The sequence below is a fragment of the Eulemur rufifrons genome, chromosome 29 (genome assembly GCF_041146395.1).
Source record: "Eulemur rufifrons isolate Redbay chromosome 29, OSU_ERuf_1, whole genome shotgun sequence".
Taxonomy (NCBI): domain Eukaryota; kingdom Metazoa; phylum Chordata; class Mammalia; order Primates; family Lemuridae; genus Eulemur; species Eulemur rufifrons.
Window position 1 is genome coordinate 33,246,614 of NC_091011.1, and position 16,834 is coordinate 33,263,447.

Sequence of the window (16,834 nt, forward strand, 5' to 3'; positions counted from 1 at the left end):
AGAATGCTCTTTCTATAAATAATCATTCCAGTGTAGAGTTATATTAGGAGGTAACTCAGATGGCATGATAACACCTAACAAGCTAATCTTAGACCTGCGATGCCATAAGATAGAAATACCGAGGCTAAGAATAACTGACCCAAAGGAGTCAGACTGCTGAAGAGAGGCACAGACCAGTGGGCATCTGAAGGTTTTAATACACTTAATGATCTTCTAAAAGCTTCTTTCCCCTAGGAAGGCAATAAATTATGTTGATCATTAACATTATAATCAATAATGCTTATACAATGTATTGATTCCTAAAGATGGCTGAAGATTCATATAGCAAATAAGATTATAAAAATTAGTTGACAGAAACCAAGGAGTTGCTCTTGCATAACTGGACTACATCTAACTAGTGAATTCTATGCTTAAGCCACCTACAGAACATATAATATTCACCCAATAAAATAAAATTCATCTCAAGATAAAGTAAAATGTAATATCATGATAGTACATATAAACACTTCTATCCAGTTTTCACCCAAAATGTCCAAATTGGACCCAAATTGAACCTATATATCTCAAAATTAGTAGAATCTGAATTTTGTTAGCTAGATCTTTATTTTGGTTCAAGAATTTCACATTGCACATTGAAATCAGGATTTGAGTGGAGATACAGACTTTATTAACCCAACATTTCTAGGTAAAAATCAAGGTGGGCATAATTCAAACATTTTGTCAAAAGAAATGAATCCTACAGTGCCAACACTGCAAAAAAATACTTTCCCCTGATAAAATACTTACTTAGTAATAATTTGTTTTTTTGAAGTGGGGCTAACTTTACTCTTATGATCTGTGTCTTGTGAACTTTGGCAAACAGATGCCAAATGCATTAGGAATGCTAGTATCTGCTCCAGGGCAAAGACCACTCTCATAGAACTTTGGAGGTTTCCTTAAGATCCTCTCAGCCCTGAATAGTGTTAATTTCCTCCAATTTAATTATCAAGCACTGAAAATATGAAGTAAGAATCTTCCTTCCAGCCACACTATCAATATAGTTGCCTATCTGTTCCTTAAACCTTCTAGAATTAAGAAGTCTGCCTAGATGTTTGTTTATAAATCTGTTTTTAGCACCAAACAGATATGAATAAAATTATCTTATGCTAAATATTTGTTTCTTTGAGAAAAAGTGGCAGGAATTTAAACCTGACCCTGCTATTTCCTACCTATACTAATCATTGGTAAGTTCTTTATCTCTCTGAGCCTGTTTGCTCAACAGTAAAATATGAATATTGTTGCATCTACTGCACACTTCATTAAATTGTGCCATGGATTAAATGATAAAGCAAAGCCTGGTACAGAGAAACTCTTGAAACATTAGCTATTATATCAATATTAATAAGAATGACTGATAAAAAATCTTGAAAAATTATACTTCCAATTACTGACCTCCTAAATTGGAACTAAACTACTAGAAGATCAGAGTGGAGTATGACATAAAAAGCATGAAAAGAATAACCAGTGGTGACACTTTTCTTTCTAATCTAAGATCAATAGTTCCTAATATAATAATCATGGATTCAAAATATACACTTAAATTTTAACTATAAGAGAATTTCAAAAGCAACATCAAGAATAAAATTAAAACAGTGCTCAACTCACCAAGGGCTTTTTCTAGTTCACCCTTCATGAGGTTCTCTGAAAACTTTCTGGGTAACTATGTTTTTACTAAAGCAAGAACTTCTAAACTATGATGTCATTTAATGAAAATTCACTGAAATTTTCTTGCAGTTTGTTTTCTGGGGTTTGTTGGTTTGTTTTGTTTTTAATTTCAAGTTTCAAATTTTGAAACTATTTCATGACACTCTCACATTTGAACCCAGTTTGGAAATGTCATACCTTAGACACTCACCAAAATGTACCTCAAGCAAACTGAAAATAACATCCACGTGGCTGCAAATAGGTCAGTAATGAACATAAATTATGAATTTAAAAGTTTATAACACAAGTGGTGAACCACGAGGAGAAACAGGAAAATAAAGTTGTGGGTATTTCCAACCTTATCAGCATGCAAAGAGTTTAATCATAAGTAAATGACTAGTTACACTCTGTGGTTTGGTAAATTTCTTTCTTCCTTAAAAGTGGTTTTCATTGGATTTAATTATTGGGTATTTAAAAAAACACCATGCATAAAAAAGCCCATCACTTATTTTACTATGGGAAAGTTAACAGTATGATAATGAATGGAAAAAATATTCTTATAAAAATATAAGAATTACTTAGTTTTCTATTCATGAATCATAGCAACTTAGAGTAACACTAAACATAATGTTCTCTGATAACACTTAAAAATGTAGGTCGTTTAGTGTTATAAAAGTGTTGTATAAATTAAAATTTGTTTTGTGCAACTGACTTAGTTGAAAAAGAATAGAACTGGGAACACAAGGTATTTTCCCTTCCTTCTGCTTCCTTATTGCCAACTTCCTGAGAATAGAAAAGAAGAAAATTGCTAATAGGAAGGACACCACACATCCCAAGCTAACCGCTGGCCCTTCAGCTTCCTTTCAAGAATAGACCATGGCATAGCCACACTGATTAGAAGCACATGCCAACATATTTTTGAATTTCATCTTTAAAGCATGTTTTTCAAAGTCATTTTTGTGAGATTTTATTTCAATTAATTTTTTCAAAGTATTCCAATTCAGAAAAAAATGCTAAAATATAGTTATTCCACATTGTAAAAACTGTTCATTCGTCTTAAAATGTAATAATTATGATGACCTACTAGTAAAGACATTGCATTCTGAGTATTTTAGAGATAATTCTCCTTTCATGTATTAAAAACAATTCACACATTATTAAATTTCTCTTAAATTTTTCTGTATCCCTCAAAGCCAACATTAAAGGAATATTGTATTCAAGTTTGTAATAAATTCTTATAATGCATGAGGCTGCAATGTCGAATGTCGTTCCTTCAAATAAATGATTTACAACCTAGAGAGATCCAGTTTCTTCCATAATTAATTCAATCTATTTTAGGGGGCTACATCTAACAACAGATATTACTAAGAAAGGCAATCTATTCAATACTAGCAAAAAATTGTATTAGTACTTAAACAGATGTATTATCTTCATGAAAATGAAATCATACCCACCATTCAATTGAAAGGGAAATTAAAGACATAGTACAATTACTTTACTTTAATATTTATATTTCTAGAAACTAAAACTAAGAAAGTTGCAAAGAAAAAAATTCCAGTCACCAATATGCACATTGTAGCAAATACTGCTGGTGCCTAGCTAACATCTATTCCTCCTGCTCCTTTCTTCTTCCCAATAGAAACTTGATTAGGTTCAAGGATCCACACTCCCTGTCACTCCCTGGCTCAGCCATGTCCCGCTGCCACTGCACCCCACTCTTCTCAACAACTGGGTGAAGAGTGGGCAGGTGATGCTATTCTGGCCAACGAGTCATAAAGGATGATGTACTGTGGAAGTTCTGGGTAAAATTACTTTCCTTAAGAAGAGACCCCAAGAAAGCAGTTTCCCTTCTTTGTCTTTGGAATTTTTCATACATAACATAGGCATGATGCCTGGAACTGCTACAGTCAACTTGCGACCACTGTAGGAATCAACCTTATGATCACATCAACGAAGGCTGAGGCCAGCAGAGTGGAGCTGTGTGAAGGACCTGAATGATGTTGACATTATCAACCACCTGGTGCTGCCTGACCACCCAGCTATTTTACCAAATGACAAATGTCCTAGTTCTTTGTCATTTTGACCAGTTTTCTTTTACTTGCCACGGAAAACAACCTAACTAATACACTACTTACAATTAATCACTGTTAGTATTTTGGCATAGTAGCATTGTGTGTGGGTATGTAAGAAACATTTTTTTGGAAGATATATACCTATTACAAGAATTCATAGAATGCAAAAAGGTATGATGATAAAAACAAAAGCCTCTCCCCTTCACCAAAACACAAACACAAAATCTCTTCTGATTTCTTTCTATCTTTATGTGAATTCTTTGGTGAGATGGATGGATAGATGAAAAAAAATACTTTTATAAAAATAAGAACATATCACTGATGTTATTTTTATTTTAAAAAATGAATTTAAATTTAACTAAATTTAAATTTTACTGAATTTAGCAGATTTAAAACTGCAGTTAAAGGGACTATAAATGCACTAAATGCTTCCTCACCATAAGAGATACCATTTCCAAAAAGATTTCTCTGAGGTTAAATAAACTATTTTTAAAAATCAGTGTTTGGAATCTTTAAAAAAAAAAAAAATCTTTTTAAGCAGCAGGGAGTCTGTCCCTGCTCAGAAAGGAAAGGATATTAGCATTTTCTCACATTCTTCCATCTCATCTCTCCCCAACACCTCACATTGGTTAGCTTTATTATTACTTTTACATTGTCCTACTTTATAACATTTGGTTCCTGTCCTCTAACCACAGTCCAATAGTTCTTTAAATGGATCCGATGCTTCCCCCATTACTTTTACTGTGTTTTCTCTACTTCTGAATTTAGTGGTTTGTTTTTGTTTTGAGTTCACCTCTTCATTGTTTGGGTTTCATTTTCAAGTATTCGCTTTCATGTTTGAGAATTTCTACCTTATCTACCTATTTTGTGTATATTTTAATAAAATCTTGGCTGAGTGTGACATTGGATTGCACTTTGTTTAGAACTTTGGAGGCTTTTTTCTTCATTATCTTCTGGCACTGAGAGTGGCGTAAGTTTGATAAGCTTTCATAAGTCCCATATAGTCTCTTCTTCCCCACTGTCCCCTCCATAGGCTCTGCTCTACCTGCCCGAACTCCTGGAGAATTATGTATCATTTGCCAGCCCAATCAGGATATGATGCTGTGCTGAGCATTTGCATCACATTTTCCTAAAAGATGGGGAGCTCTTTCAATCTACAGATTTATTTTTTTCTTTTTCCAGTAAAATTACATTTCTTCATTTTTGAAAAATGAAGAACCCTTGCTTCCATTTTTTTCTTGGCTATTCGTTTCTGAAGTATGTTGTATTAGATTACATCATTTTCTTTCCGTAGTTAGTGTTAAATATTGGGGGGTAGAGATCGAGGGGTATTTGCTAGCTTATATTATTTGGGGCTCAATTCATTATCTATCAGGGGTGAGAAATTACGTGGTACATTTCCAAATATCTCATCTCCAAAAATCAAAATCACCATTTAAAACATTTTTAAATTCTGAATTTGGGTTTATTTCAGTCTTCTAAGGGGTTTTACTGAATTTTCTTACTTAATGGACATAACAGTAATTATGCCACCTGTGTCATGCTCAGAAATATAAAATACTCATTCTTGCCCCCATTCTCAATGGGCCTATTTATAACTAGTTTTTGATTGATACCTATCAACTATTTCAATTGATAACAGACTTGTAAGTGAAGATAACCTGAGTTAGAGAATGGGAAAACAGTAATTATGGGGAATACCAGAAGTGATTCTTGACATGACAGGAGCATTTCACAGACTTACATTTTCATAATTAGATTCCGCTTTTCAAGTAGACATAAGTGACTACTGAATCTAAAATGTTCCTTTCCTCTTAACACCGCACACCAAGGAACAAAAGGATTCAGAAAGGATGAAGAAAAGAAAATATAAAAGAAATACAGGATTTTGATCTAAATGTTTTTCTCTTTTATACCCTAAAATAAGAATAGATGGTGAAAATGTGAGTTTTCCTTACTGTAAATGTATCTTACATTAATGTTATACAAACTCTAGGAAATTCCTTCATAATAACGGTTCCAATATTATCTGAACAGCTCTGCTGTCCAACGTGTTAAGCAACATGCCTGGCAACAGGAGAGCACCCCTAATCCTGCCAGCTCCTGCCGAGTGACCTGAGTTGGTATTTGTACATGCTTCAGTTGCTGCCGCACTTATCACTTATACTGGCCCACACAAGCCACAAAAGTAGAGATGTACTTGGCAAATTGTGTCACTCATATTGAATTCCAAGATTTAATATGATAGAACTTTAAATTAAAAACCATTAGTAGGCTACATTATAGAACCTAGTTCTACCTACGATGTCTAGCCTGGCTGGGTCAATATTAGGAAAACATGGACCCACATAAAGGATTTGCAATCCAATAGTATATAAAGCATTCTTAATAAAAATCATCTATATTAATGTATAAAACCCAAAATAACTAGAAAAACAAATGGAAACTCTAAAGCAATAGCAACTATACAATAAAACCAAGCTTTTTAAATAATAAATCTCAAGAAATCCTCCATTGGGATATTGGGATTTCACTGTTCAATCACCAACTCTGCAACTTCTTTTCCTTTGATTATTACATAATTAGATATTTCACAGAACACACACACACACACACACACACACACACACTAGCTACCCTAACCTACAGGCACAATAAGGAAAGGACTGAACACCCATCAGATCAAGATAGCCAAAGAAACAGCTGATTTACAGGATAACTAAAGCAAACTAATTATCAAAACAAAAAAATAATTTCCCCATGTGACCTACAGTCTAACTCACTGGCCTGTTCAGCAAGATAGAGCATAGCATTAGAAGAGCCAGGATCCCAGTTTCATTCACTAAAAATAGCAATAACAACAGTGAGTATACACACTTTAAAGACATTGCTACATTTAAACCGCACAAGAATGCTAAGAGGTAAACAGGAGGACATCATTTTTCTTCAGTTTGAAGATGAGTAAGAACCCAGTCGCACAGCTGGCCAGCAGCAGAGCTCATGCCAGAACACAGAGCTCTTGACTCCTAGAAGGGTGCTCTCCCCACCACGCTGCACTGCTGTCATGCATCTTTGCTCCTTTCAACTCCAAAGACTCTATCCACTTCTCAGCCTATGAATCACATCCAGGCCGCTGGTCCAGAAGGGAACTGAACAAGATTTATAGCTAAATTAGGACAAACACCCTCCTCCCCAATTTAGCCATTAACTCAAAGGACAAACTCTACTGATGATGGTTTAACAGCATCGCCATCCATTCCCTAGCCCCACTGCAGTGGACCTCGGATTGCTGAAGGTTACAATAGCTGGGGAGATTTAAAAAACCCCTGAGTCCATGCTGTCCTCATATCAATTAAATCAGAAATTCTTGGGGTGGAATCCAGGCATCTTATTTGGTAAAATGCTCCCGGTGACTCCCAAGTTTGAGAACCAGTGTGTCACAGGAAATGCACGATAAAGACTAGGTGAATGAAATTTAAGAAAATATATGAAACAAAATCAAATATTACATGACATAGTAGGAAGGAAGCAATTGTTTTTATGTTTCAAGTTCAAAAAATAAATAGAACTTCAGAGTTTCCTTATTTATACCAGTCAGGTTTTGGAGTTGATGTCAACCTACATCACCTTTCATTTATTTAATAGCTAGTGCTTAAATGTTGCTTCCTGTAGAAGTGGCAATGGCAGTATCATGGACAGTCTGAAGCACTTCCCTGTTTGAAAACCCTGTTGCTTTGTATAAAAATCATTAAATGTCAGGAAAACTACAATCTCAGTTGAAATGGGAGTAAAGTTGTGTGCAATTATCAAAGACGTGGAGAAACAGCAAAGCTTGCAAACACCTGTAGCCAGCCTCAGCTCAGTAGACAGTTGCTACTTGGAAGGCATCTATGTTTCTACCACAGGAAAGAAATATCAAAATTGTAACACAGAGGCAAGGACTGAAAGCATAAAGCATAATACAGAAAAGATATCTAAAATAGTTATTTTCAAAGAGTTCATCCATATTTTATAAATAAAGTGCCAAATGACCAGTCCCATTAGAGACATACCTGCTAACCCCTCCCTAAGGCCTTGCCAACTTTGCAGCCACAATAATAAACTGTACTGAAATGCTAGTACGTTTGTTTTCATTAAGCAGACACTACTCATTAATATAATTCCTGTCGCTTCAGTGTATAAACACCAAATTGTACAAAATTGATATTTGATTCTGATTCCGTGGAAAGATTAGATCAACAGAAGGATCTTAAAATCATCATAACTAACTGAGATTTTAAGAAAACTAGCTTCAACATAGATCCCTAGATGGGAAGGTGTATCAACACCAAAACAGACAATCATGACAACCTGTGGAATATTTCTTTCACACCTAGTTCTACTAAGTAAATGTTGATCTATGTTGCATTCTTATCATGGATATCTAGTCGGTGATCTATAATTACGATTAAGCCCACATGGGAACTTAGAAGATCAATGTGAGAACTTTAAGCCAATTTAGGTTGAAGCATTCAGAAGGAGACAGAAACAAAGAATCTCCAAAGCTTTATAAACTGGCTATAGGAAATAAATATGAAAAGCAATAATTACAAGCAAGTGATATTGCCTAAAGAGTATACTCTTTTAACAAATATAAACTGATAAAGCTGACAAGCTCCATCTCCCATCAGCTTGTCTCCTTGAGTGTACAAGCACATACATAGAGAAACTACAAATTGGAATCTGTCACTGTTATCCTTTAAAATGTTGCACCTGCTTTTAAAAACACATTTAGATGTGTGTTATGCCATCGCATCTGCCCGACAATGCTAGACTTCTCAAATGTTCTCGAAGAAAATTAAAATAAGCATCTGCTAATAATAATTTTATTTCATCCTAAACAGTTTCATTTTGGGCCGATGAGAAACAGCCACATTATAGAAAAAAATAAAACTACCTTTACAACTCCACAGCAAACACATTTCAGAAGGTAGGTCTATAAATAGATGTGCTTCTATATGCACACTGTAAATATAAAATCATCAGGCTAGCCGAGGCTGCAATTTTAACTAAAGCCACAATATGAACTTACCTGATTTTTAGTGTCCTATTTGAATAGGCTCACAATCAGTACAGATCTCCTTTTTCTAGTTGCATAGTAAGGCAAAACATCCCCAATTACATTTTACTTATCTCAGTCTCATCTTTCATCAGAAGCAATAGTTTGCAATTTCATTCAGAAGCAGCCGTCCCTAAACAGTCTCTGAATATGCACAGAAACAGTAATGGAAGGGATCTAAGTTAAACCAAACCCTACAGACGCACCAAGAAAATAGCAACATCAACACGAAAAAGCAGCAATTCCTTAAGAGAGGTGCTTTTCTTAGCTGCATTTCCCAAGCCAGCCCCCTTTTCAAACACAAAACGTCTCTGTTATGAAAGAGGATCTTACCTGAGTTGATCATACTGTGCATTCTTTGCTGAGCCAAGAGCTGTTCTCGTCCAGCCACCCCATCTGAGGAAAAACAGGAGTCACTCTCGTAAATTGTCTGCAGCATATTCCAATCACTCTTACTTCAGCTACATGAAAGATTCATCACTGCTAGTGCACCGGCCCCAGGAGCTACCCTCGCTGGTCCTTCCTCCTCCCCAAGGAGAAGCAGCAGAGGATCAACTTCAACAATGATTTCCTTACGGCTCAGATGGACATACACTTTATAAAAGACCTGGACACTTTTCCCACGTTACCAACCTGTGTGCAAAGCAGAAAGGACAGAGTGGATGCTATAGCTCTCTGGAGTTTAGGTTATCCGGAAACTAAAAGCAGGTGGGGAAGAGGAATGTGCTTCAGGGTTATTTCTTTGTCAGAATAAGTAGAAAAATATTAACTCTACACACGAGAAAAAGAAACCAATTAAACCTGACTTAGAGTTCTTCAGGCTGCTAGGGTTTCCTTGCAAAAACCCTCAGTCCTGCAAGTGGCTCCAGCCGGTGCCCTTCTCCTATGTGTTTGTGTGTCTCTCTTCCCCCTTTCTCAGTCTCTCTCAGCTCAAGTTGGCTAAAGCTTGTGATAATCCATTTGCATATGAATCAACAACAGCATGGCCCACAGGCACAGAAATAGAACAATGGTCGGCCTGAGCCAAAAATAGGTCAAGCATGGCCGAGTGATTGGAGCCTGCATTAATGCATTTAAAAATACCCCAGCAAACCCAGCTGTCCAGCCTCTATCTTTCAAACCATAATTCTCTATTGCAGGGCCTTAAAAGCAATTAACTCTTTCCTCCCTCCAAGCTGGCTTTACACATTGTGTTTCCACACTGGAGATTCGCTTCTAAAGAAAGGAAGGCAAGAAAAAAATTAAGAATCATAATTCTAAGAGGGCAAATGCACATATATTTTATTTCATTTTATTTTTGTAGTATGTGTTTTTGGAAGAGAGAGGAGAGAAGTACAGAGCTCTGTATTGGTTCTAAAATAATACTGGAAGCTTTTGCTCATAATGTGGTTTCTGCCTCACCCACGCACAGCAATCCTGGTGTTCTATTTTTGTTGCCGGTTTCTCAGGCTACACTGCAGTTGGCTGTAGCACTAGAAGCTTTTCTGCCTTCTAGTTTCAGGACTAACAAGAGATTTAGTCGAGGTAGTTTCGGAAAACAAGCACACCCCGGGATAAAATTTTTATGAAGGACAGGCTTGATTTTTTACTTGCTATTTATGTAAGATAATTGTCCATTTCACAAACCCTATTGTGATCGTAGTACCACTATGAATTTTACTGCATCCAGTTACTACTATATCTACAAAAACAAAACAAAAGAAAAAACACAAAACCATGGCTTACACTTGAAAATTTTCCCTCTCTTTCAGCCTCTCAGGCTAAATACAATTTACTTGCAAAAGGAAAATAAAACAGTGCTGGTTTCTTATGGATACAGAATTACTGAATATGTGCACCTGTTGATCAATAAATCAACACAGTCAGTACCCAACTATGAACATGTTGTATTCAGCTAGACACTGGTTGCCTGAAATACAGCCCTCCGCACTTTTCTATAGAAATAGCATTTATAATAGTTGACAGAGTCCCAGACAGTGAAGCATTCACCTACAAAGCAAATGAGCTACAGTAAATAGTATAGGAGTTCAATAGTCTCTGGTGTACATGTATAACATCATTTCCAAATGAGAAATAAATTCTGCATCCCAAAATGGGATGCAAGCGTCTATTCACTCTAAAGTACAAACTCAAAGGTGGTAATACACTGGTTATGGAAGCTCTTCTCCTTTTTCTAAAGTATATCAGCAAGGAAAATATAATTCCTAAGGCATCAGGAGCAACAGGGAAAGACAAGGGAGAAGCAGATTGTTTCAAGGTTCCCAGAACTATCAGATGGAGGAGGGAACTTGGTCAATCCCAGAGTATGGGGTCAGGGGAGGCGAACAAGGCAACACAGTTTTGGCAGAGAGTTAGAAACATGTTAAATCATTTATCAGATAACCCACAGCTGAATTCCTCTTCTTTCATAGATTAATTTCTATTGAATACCCTACTTCTTGAAAAATCAGATGTGGAAAGGTAAATTAAAAGACTTTTCAAAAAGTAGTTATTCCAAATTGCATTTGATTTCAACTAAACAACAAAGTCTTATGTTCCTGTCAGTGGAAAAACTATTTGATTGCATCTGATATTATAAATGAACTTTCGATTAGGAAATTTGTGTATAAAATTTAAGGGATAGAAATAGTATGGATCTAACAATTTTCCTTGAGGATGATGTGTTTATGTAGGAATCACCCATTGCATTTCAGACCTGGAAATAACTTTAGAGATTGTCCACAGTGGGGTTCAAACTCTGCCTCAGGACACTAGGGGAGCTGTCTGGGAATTGCCTCAGTTTCCTCCAGGAAAGGTTCTCCCCCTAACCAGGGAGGTTCTACTTTTACCTGTGTACATTTGGGGATGTAAGATTTCTTTAGAACAACAACTTTTTTTTTTATTCTGCTAAACATTTATTTAAAGAACATTTTTTAAATTGAGGTATATTTGAAACATCAAGATTGTATATACTTAAGGTATACAATTTGATGATTTGATATACATATACATTATGAAATAATCACTATAATCAAGCTACTTGTCCATTTCCTTAGCTAGTTATGACTTTTTTTTTTTTTTGGATGGTAAGATGAGAATAATGACTTCTTATATTACGTAAAAAAATTATTGAAATCCACTCATCCAGTCCAAACTAGCTCTCAATTTTACACATAGAGAAACTAAGGAGACTTCCTAAAAGTTACAAAGATTACAGAAGTACTCACTAATGGAGTCAGGCCTTAAAGAGACTTGCTTAAGGTAACGCAGGTAATAAATAACTAACTGAGTAGGTCTAGCATTCATGTTCTCCAGACCCACCATCCTTTCCCTTACCAAAATGATGCCAATAGTTATCTGAGATACTCAGAATAAAATTTAATATGATCTATTGACTAAAAATGGAACCACTGTCTAATTGTTTCCAAGTGATTTTTAACAGAATATGCAAGAATCATGATAAACATATGAGGGATAACAAAAATCACAATATTGACATCATATGCCTACACATCTTTTGTTATTTTAAGTTTAAATTATACCCTAAAACCACAATTGATAAAAGGGTCTCCAAGCTTTTATAATCATAAACAAAAAATATAATAAAACTCTGGAAGAGTGAGTTAGTAATTATCCTATTTCTCAGAGGTCCAGGAAAGGGCATTCCATAGAAAATGGTATAAATAATGTGTCTTCCTCATTTTGACCAAGTTATTTAACATGAAATTTATTTATATTTCATTCTTGCAGCACTTTTTTTCCATTAGCAGTTGTTCTCTTTCATTTAACTCTTGGTAATGAAAAATTATTTTAGAATGAAAAGACATTAGACACGTCATAAAATAGATCTCATTTGTTTCTGTGAAGAAAAATAAGGATCATCAAAATAACCATCAGGTATATTGATTATCCAAGAGCTTAAATATTAAGAATGTTGAGTTAATTCTTCTCACATCATCTCAATAATGTTAGTAAAGAAATGTGGGTAGGCTTCTTTTGGGGTATTTATAAAACCAAATTTTACTACTAGTAATTTGGAGAAACACACATTTTCTATTACTATAGGAGAACCCTAACAAACTAATACAAATGTCAGGCTAGAATACATGGGTAGTTTTGAAGATCTCTACATAAAATAAATTCTAATTCAATTTAATAAGCATTTTTGGAAATTGATCTAAATATTATACTTTACATGCACACAAAGAAAAAGTAAAAAAGAATACAAAAAAACAAACAAAAAAACACCAAACACCCAGGTTCCCAATTTAATAGAAAATGGAAGTGGGAATCGAATTCTCAAGCAAAATGTTACTCAAAAGTTATGATAATTCCAATTCTTTTCAAGCAAGTATATAGGAAAAACCAAAAAAAGGATTAAAAATCCTATGTGGCACCAAAATATTTCCAGAAATAACCTTAGACCTCTAGCACACAATGATCTTTTCTAAAATGGGTTGGGATCATAATCCCAAAAGATACAATCTTGAATGTCGAAATCTCTCATGTCTAAAATCCCAAAAATCGCAATCATGAAAGATTAAAAAATCCCAACTGTTGAAATTCCGAAAGGCAAATTTGGAGGAAAGAATTAGCGTGTTTTCAGTTATAGGCAAGGCAGGACAGTTGCATCACGTTAGTTGCATCACATTAGGTGATTATTACTGTCTTTCTTTGGAAATTAAGCATGGTTTGAGAAGATGCAGATGGGTGCCAAGTTGACAAGGGGTGGACTTGCAAACTTAATTTTAGATGTCAACTTGACTAAATGAAGGAATTACTAGAAACCTGGTAAAGCATTATTTTGGGTGTGTCTGTGAGGGTGTTTTCAGAGGAGATTATTGTGTGGGTCTGAGGGGCCTAGGTGAGGAAGATCTGTCCTCAATATTGGCAGGCACCATGCAATTGACCAGGGGCCCAGAAAGAACAAATACAGAAGGCAAATTGGTCTCTCTCTGAGAACTGGGACAGACTTTTCTTCTGCTGCTTTGGACTTCAGAAATTTGACTGCAGGACAAGTGCATTATCACAACATTGACTTTGTGTTACAAGCATTGTGTGTATACCTAAAAATGTTAAAAGCTTTCTCAATAAATGGAGAGATGCTCTTTTTGTACATCTGCATTTGTGAAAGATAAAATTTCTTGGGATCACAACTCTTTGGGTGACTACATATTCGCTGGTGACCCATCGCTATTTTTGACTGATCATGTCAAAAGACTTAGGTTGTTCATCGTGGAATTTCAGATGACTGCAGTTGTACAACTGGGTGCACACAATTACCAGCCATACTGATATGTGTTTATATGTTTATACATTTCCCTCTTTGACCTATTTCTTTATGAATAAAGTTTGACAACTCATAACTGTTATATGGACGTGACAGTCATTAGTATAGCTGAGTGTTTATGCTTGCAAAAATATTTATGCTATTATTGCCTATTTTACTGAGTAAACTGGCCTATGAAGTAAGTATTCTCTCATATTTTTATATGTTTCTCAAATAAATCCCCTTTTAAAAATGTACATAAATATCTTTTACAGGATATTTTATTATTTTTTCCAGAATTATACTTCTAGGATTTTAATCTTTTGGGATTTTAACACTCGGGATTGTGGAGTTCAGGAGTGTATCTTTCAGGATTATGATTGACCCTATAGTAAAATCAGTATTGGTTGATGACTGAAGACTCCACTGAAGACAAGCAAGGAAGGTAGCGTAACCCAATTTATTCTACTGCAATAATATATCCTCAGTTCATCTTCAATCAAATGAGACTTTCATGCAGTAACACATTCTATGATTCTGGACTCTAGATGAAGTAAGATTTAAAATCTGTTTACCTCAGATACTGAATTTGTGCTCTACAATTATAGAATACTACAAATTATTCACCAATAACTGGTGCTCTTCCACTCACTCATTTATTGATGTTGTGTCTTTTCCTAACCTCACATGTCTGAAAGTATTTTAACAGCAATAAAATTATACACATTTGCCTACAGTCAATGGGCTTGGTTCCCTATGACTCCCATAGAACAGTGTTTATGATTACAAAAACTTTTATGTTATTATTGCATAATAAGAGGGGGAAAGTACAGTGTACTAAATTTTGTTTTTAACTAAGTAGCTTATTTATCTGGAGTTTCTATGTCTTAGAGCAGCAGTCCCCAACATTTTGGGCACCAAAGACTGATTTCATGGAAGATAATTTTTCCACAGATGGGGCGGGGGGCATATGATTTTGGGGATGACTCAAGAGCATTACCTTTATTGTGCACTTTATTTTTATTACATTGTAATACATAATGAAATAATTATTTTAATACAACTCACCATAATTATATTAATACAAATCAGTGGAGCCCTGAGCTTGTTTTCCTGCAACTAGACGGTCCCATCTGCGGGTGATTGGAGACAATGACACTCAAAAGTGTGTTGCTTATGTCCAGTCTGCTCCACAATCCTGTTTTGGTTGCTGTCACTGCAGAAAACCTTGTTTCACAAAGATACGATGTTGGAAATGAAAGCAGGCTTTTCAGTGCTTTTTTGACAATCTCAGGATATTCCTCCTCAACTTTAATCCAGACATACGGAGATCTGAAGTTGTCTCAAACATATTTTTAAGGCCACCGTCATTTGCAGTCTTAAGCAGTTGATTCTCCTCTAACAGGGACCAAGTAGATTCAGCTGGCTTCTTCACAAATGGATTGACATCCATTCCTTCCCAGGTCGGGGGTCTGTTGTGGCTGGGAAGTAATGCTCAAACACTTTTGAAAGCTGAGATAGGTGATCACACGCCAGCTGGGAGAAACAAAGCCTTGGCTCTCTTTCAAAATCTTTGCTAATGTTTGAATATCAAAAATCCCAATTTTCACTGGTCACCCCATAATTCCAGTTTGTTTTTGAATGCAGCCACTTTATCTGATGACTTGAACATAGTTGTTACTCTCCCCTGACGTGACAGATTGAGTTCATTGAGCAGGTTGAATATGTCACACAAGTAAGTAAGTTTTGTGACCTATTCTCTGTCGCTGAAATGTGCTGCCAGTGGTGACTGTTTTTCTAAAAGAAATCTCTGGAGTGGCTCTCATAACTCAAAAACTCTGGCCAGTGATCTACCTTTAGAAAGCCATCTCACTTCTGTGTATAAGAGAAGATGTGTGTGCTCTGCGTCCATCTCCTCACAGAGCTGTGAGAACAGATGTTGAGTTAAGGGCGTGTACTTTGATGTGGTTGATAATTTGAATCACAGCCTGCAAAACACTGTTGAGTTCAGGTGACATTTTTTGGCTGGCCAGCACTTCTCCATGGATGACACAGTGTGTAGATTCACATTCAGAAGTGACTTCCTTGACCCGAGTAGTGAAATCAGAAAGCCCTCCAGCCACTTCATTCATCCATATACTGAAACAAAATGACCAATTCGGTTTTCCTGATATGTAATCATTCAAAGACTTGAATAGTTCTGCAGCTGTGGTGTTGGTTGGCAACAAAAGTGCACATGACATATTCTCATGCACATCCTCCTGAAAAATACATTGCACAAAAACAAGCATTCTTGCCTTGTTGTCAATATCAGTAGCCTCGTCAACCTGGACTGCATACCATGGTGACTCATTAATCCTCTCTAACGATTGTGCCTCAATATCCTCTGCTATTTCATCAATTTGTCTAGTTATGGTGCTAGCCGAAAGAGGAACATGTGCCACGTTTTGAACTACAGCTTCTTCTAAAAGTTCTTTGCAGCAGGCAGGATCAACTCTTCACCAATAGTACAGAGAGCCTTAGCCTTAGCAATGTAGTAAGCCACTAAGAATGATGCTCTCAGTGCAGACACATTTGATGAAGTGGTGACCTTCAATAACTGCTTCTGTTCTTTGTGTTCACTTTTTTTTTTTTTTAACTCCAAAGGCTTATCTTTTAATGCAAGTTGCTTGGTCTGTATGTAGCAAAGCAGTTTTGAAGGTTTCGTGGCTTCATTGGATAGCTGGTCGCCAC

At 35.8% G+C, this 16,834-nt stretch overlaps 1 protein-coding gene across 25 annotated transcripts in view; it reads right to left on the minus strand.

Annotated features, from left to right (window-relative positions):
• The window catches only part of HDAC9 (histone deacetylase 9), an 830,046-nt gene that overhangs the window by 430,815 nt on the left and 382,397 nt on the right, over positions 1-16,834 (minus strand). For 8 of the 25 annotated variants that reach the window (XM_069462255.1, XM_069462267.1, XM_069462253.1 and 5 more), the window contains exons 1-2: positions 9,487-9,760; positions 9,187-9,249 (exon numbers count right to left, since the gene is read on the minus strand). In XM_069462255.1, the coding sequence (XP_069318356.1) occupies positions 9,187-9,208 (22 nt within the window). In that variant the 5' untranslated portion in view covers positions 9,209-9,249; positions 9,487-9,760. Of the gene's footprint in view, positions 1-9,186; positions 9,250-9,486; positions 9,800-16,834 lie in introns of those variants that run through there. The other 17 variants (XM_069462269.1, XM_069462268.1, XM_069462254.1 and 14 more) reach the window with 4 other exon arrangements.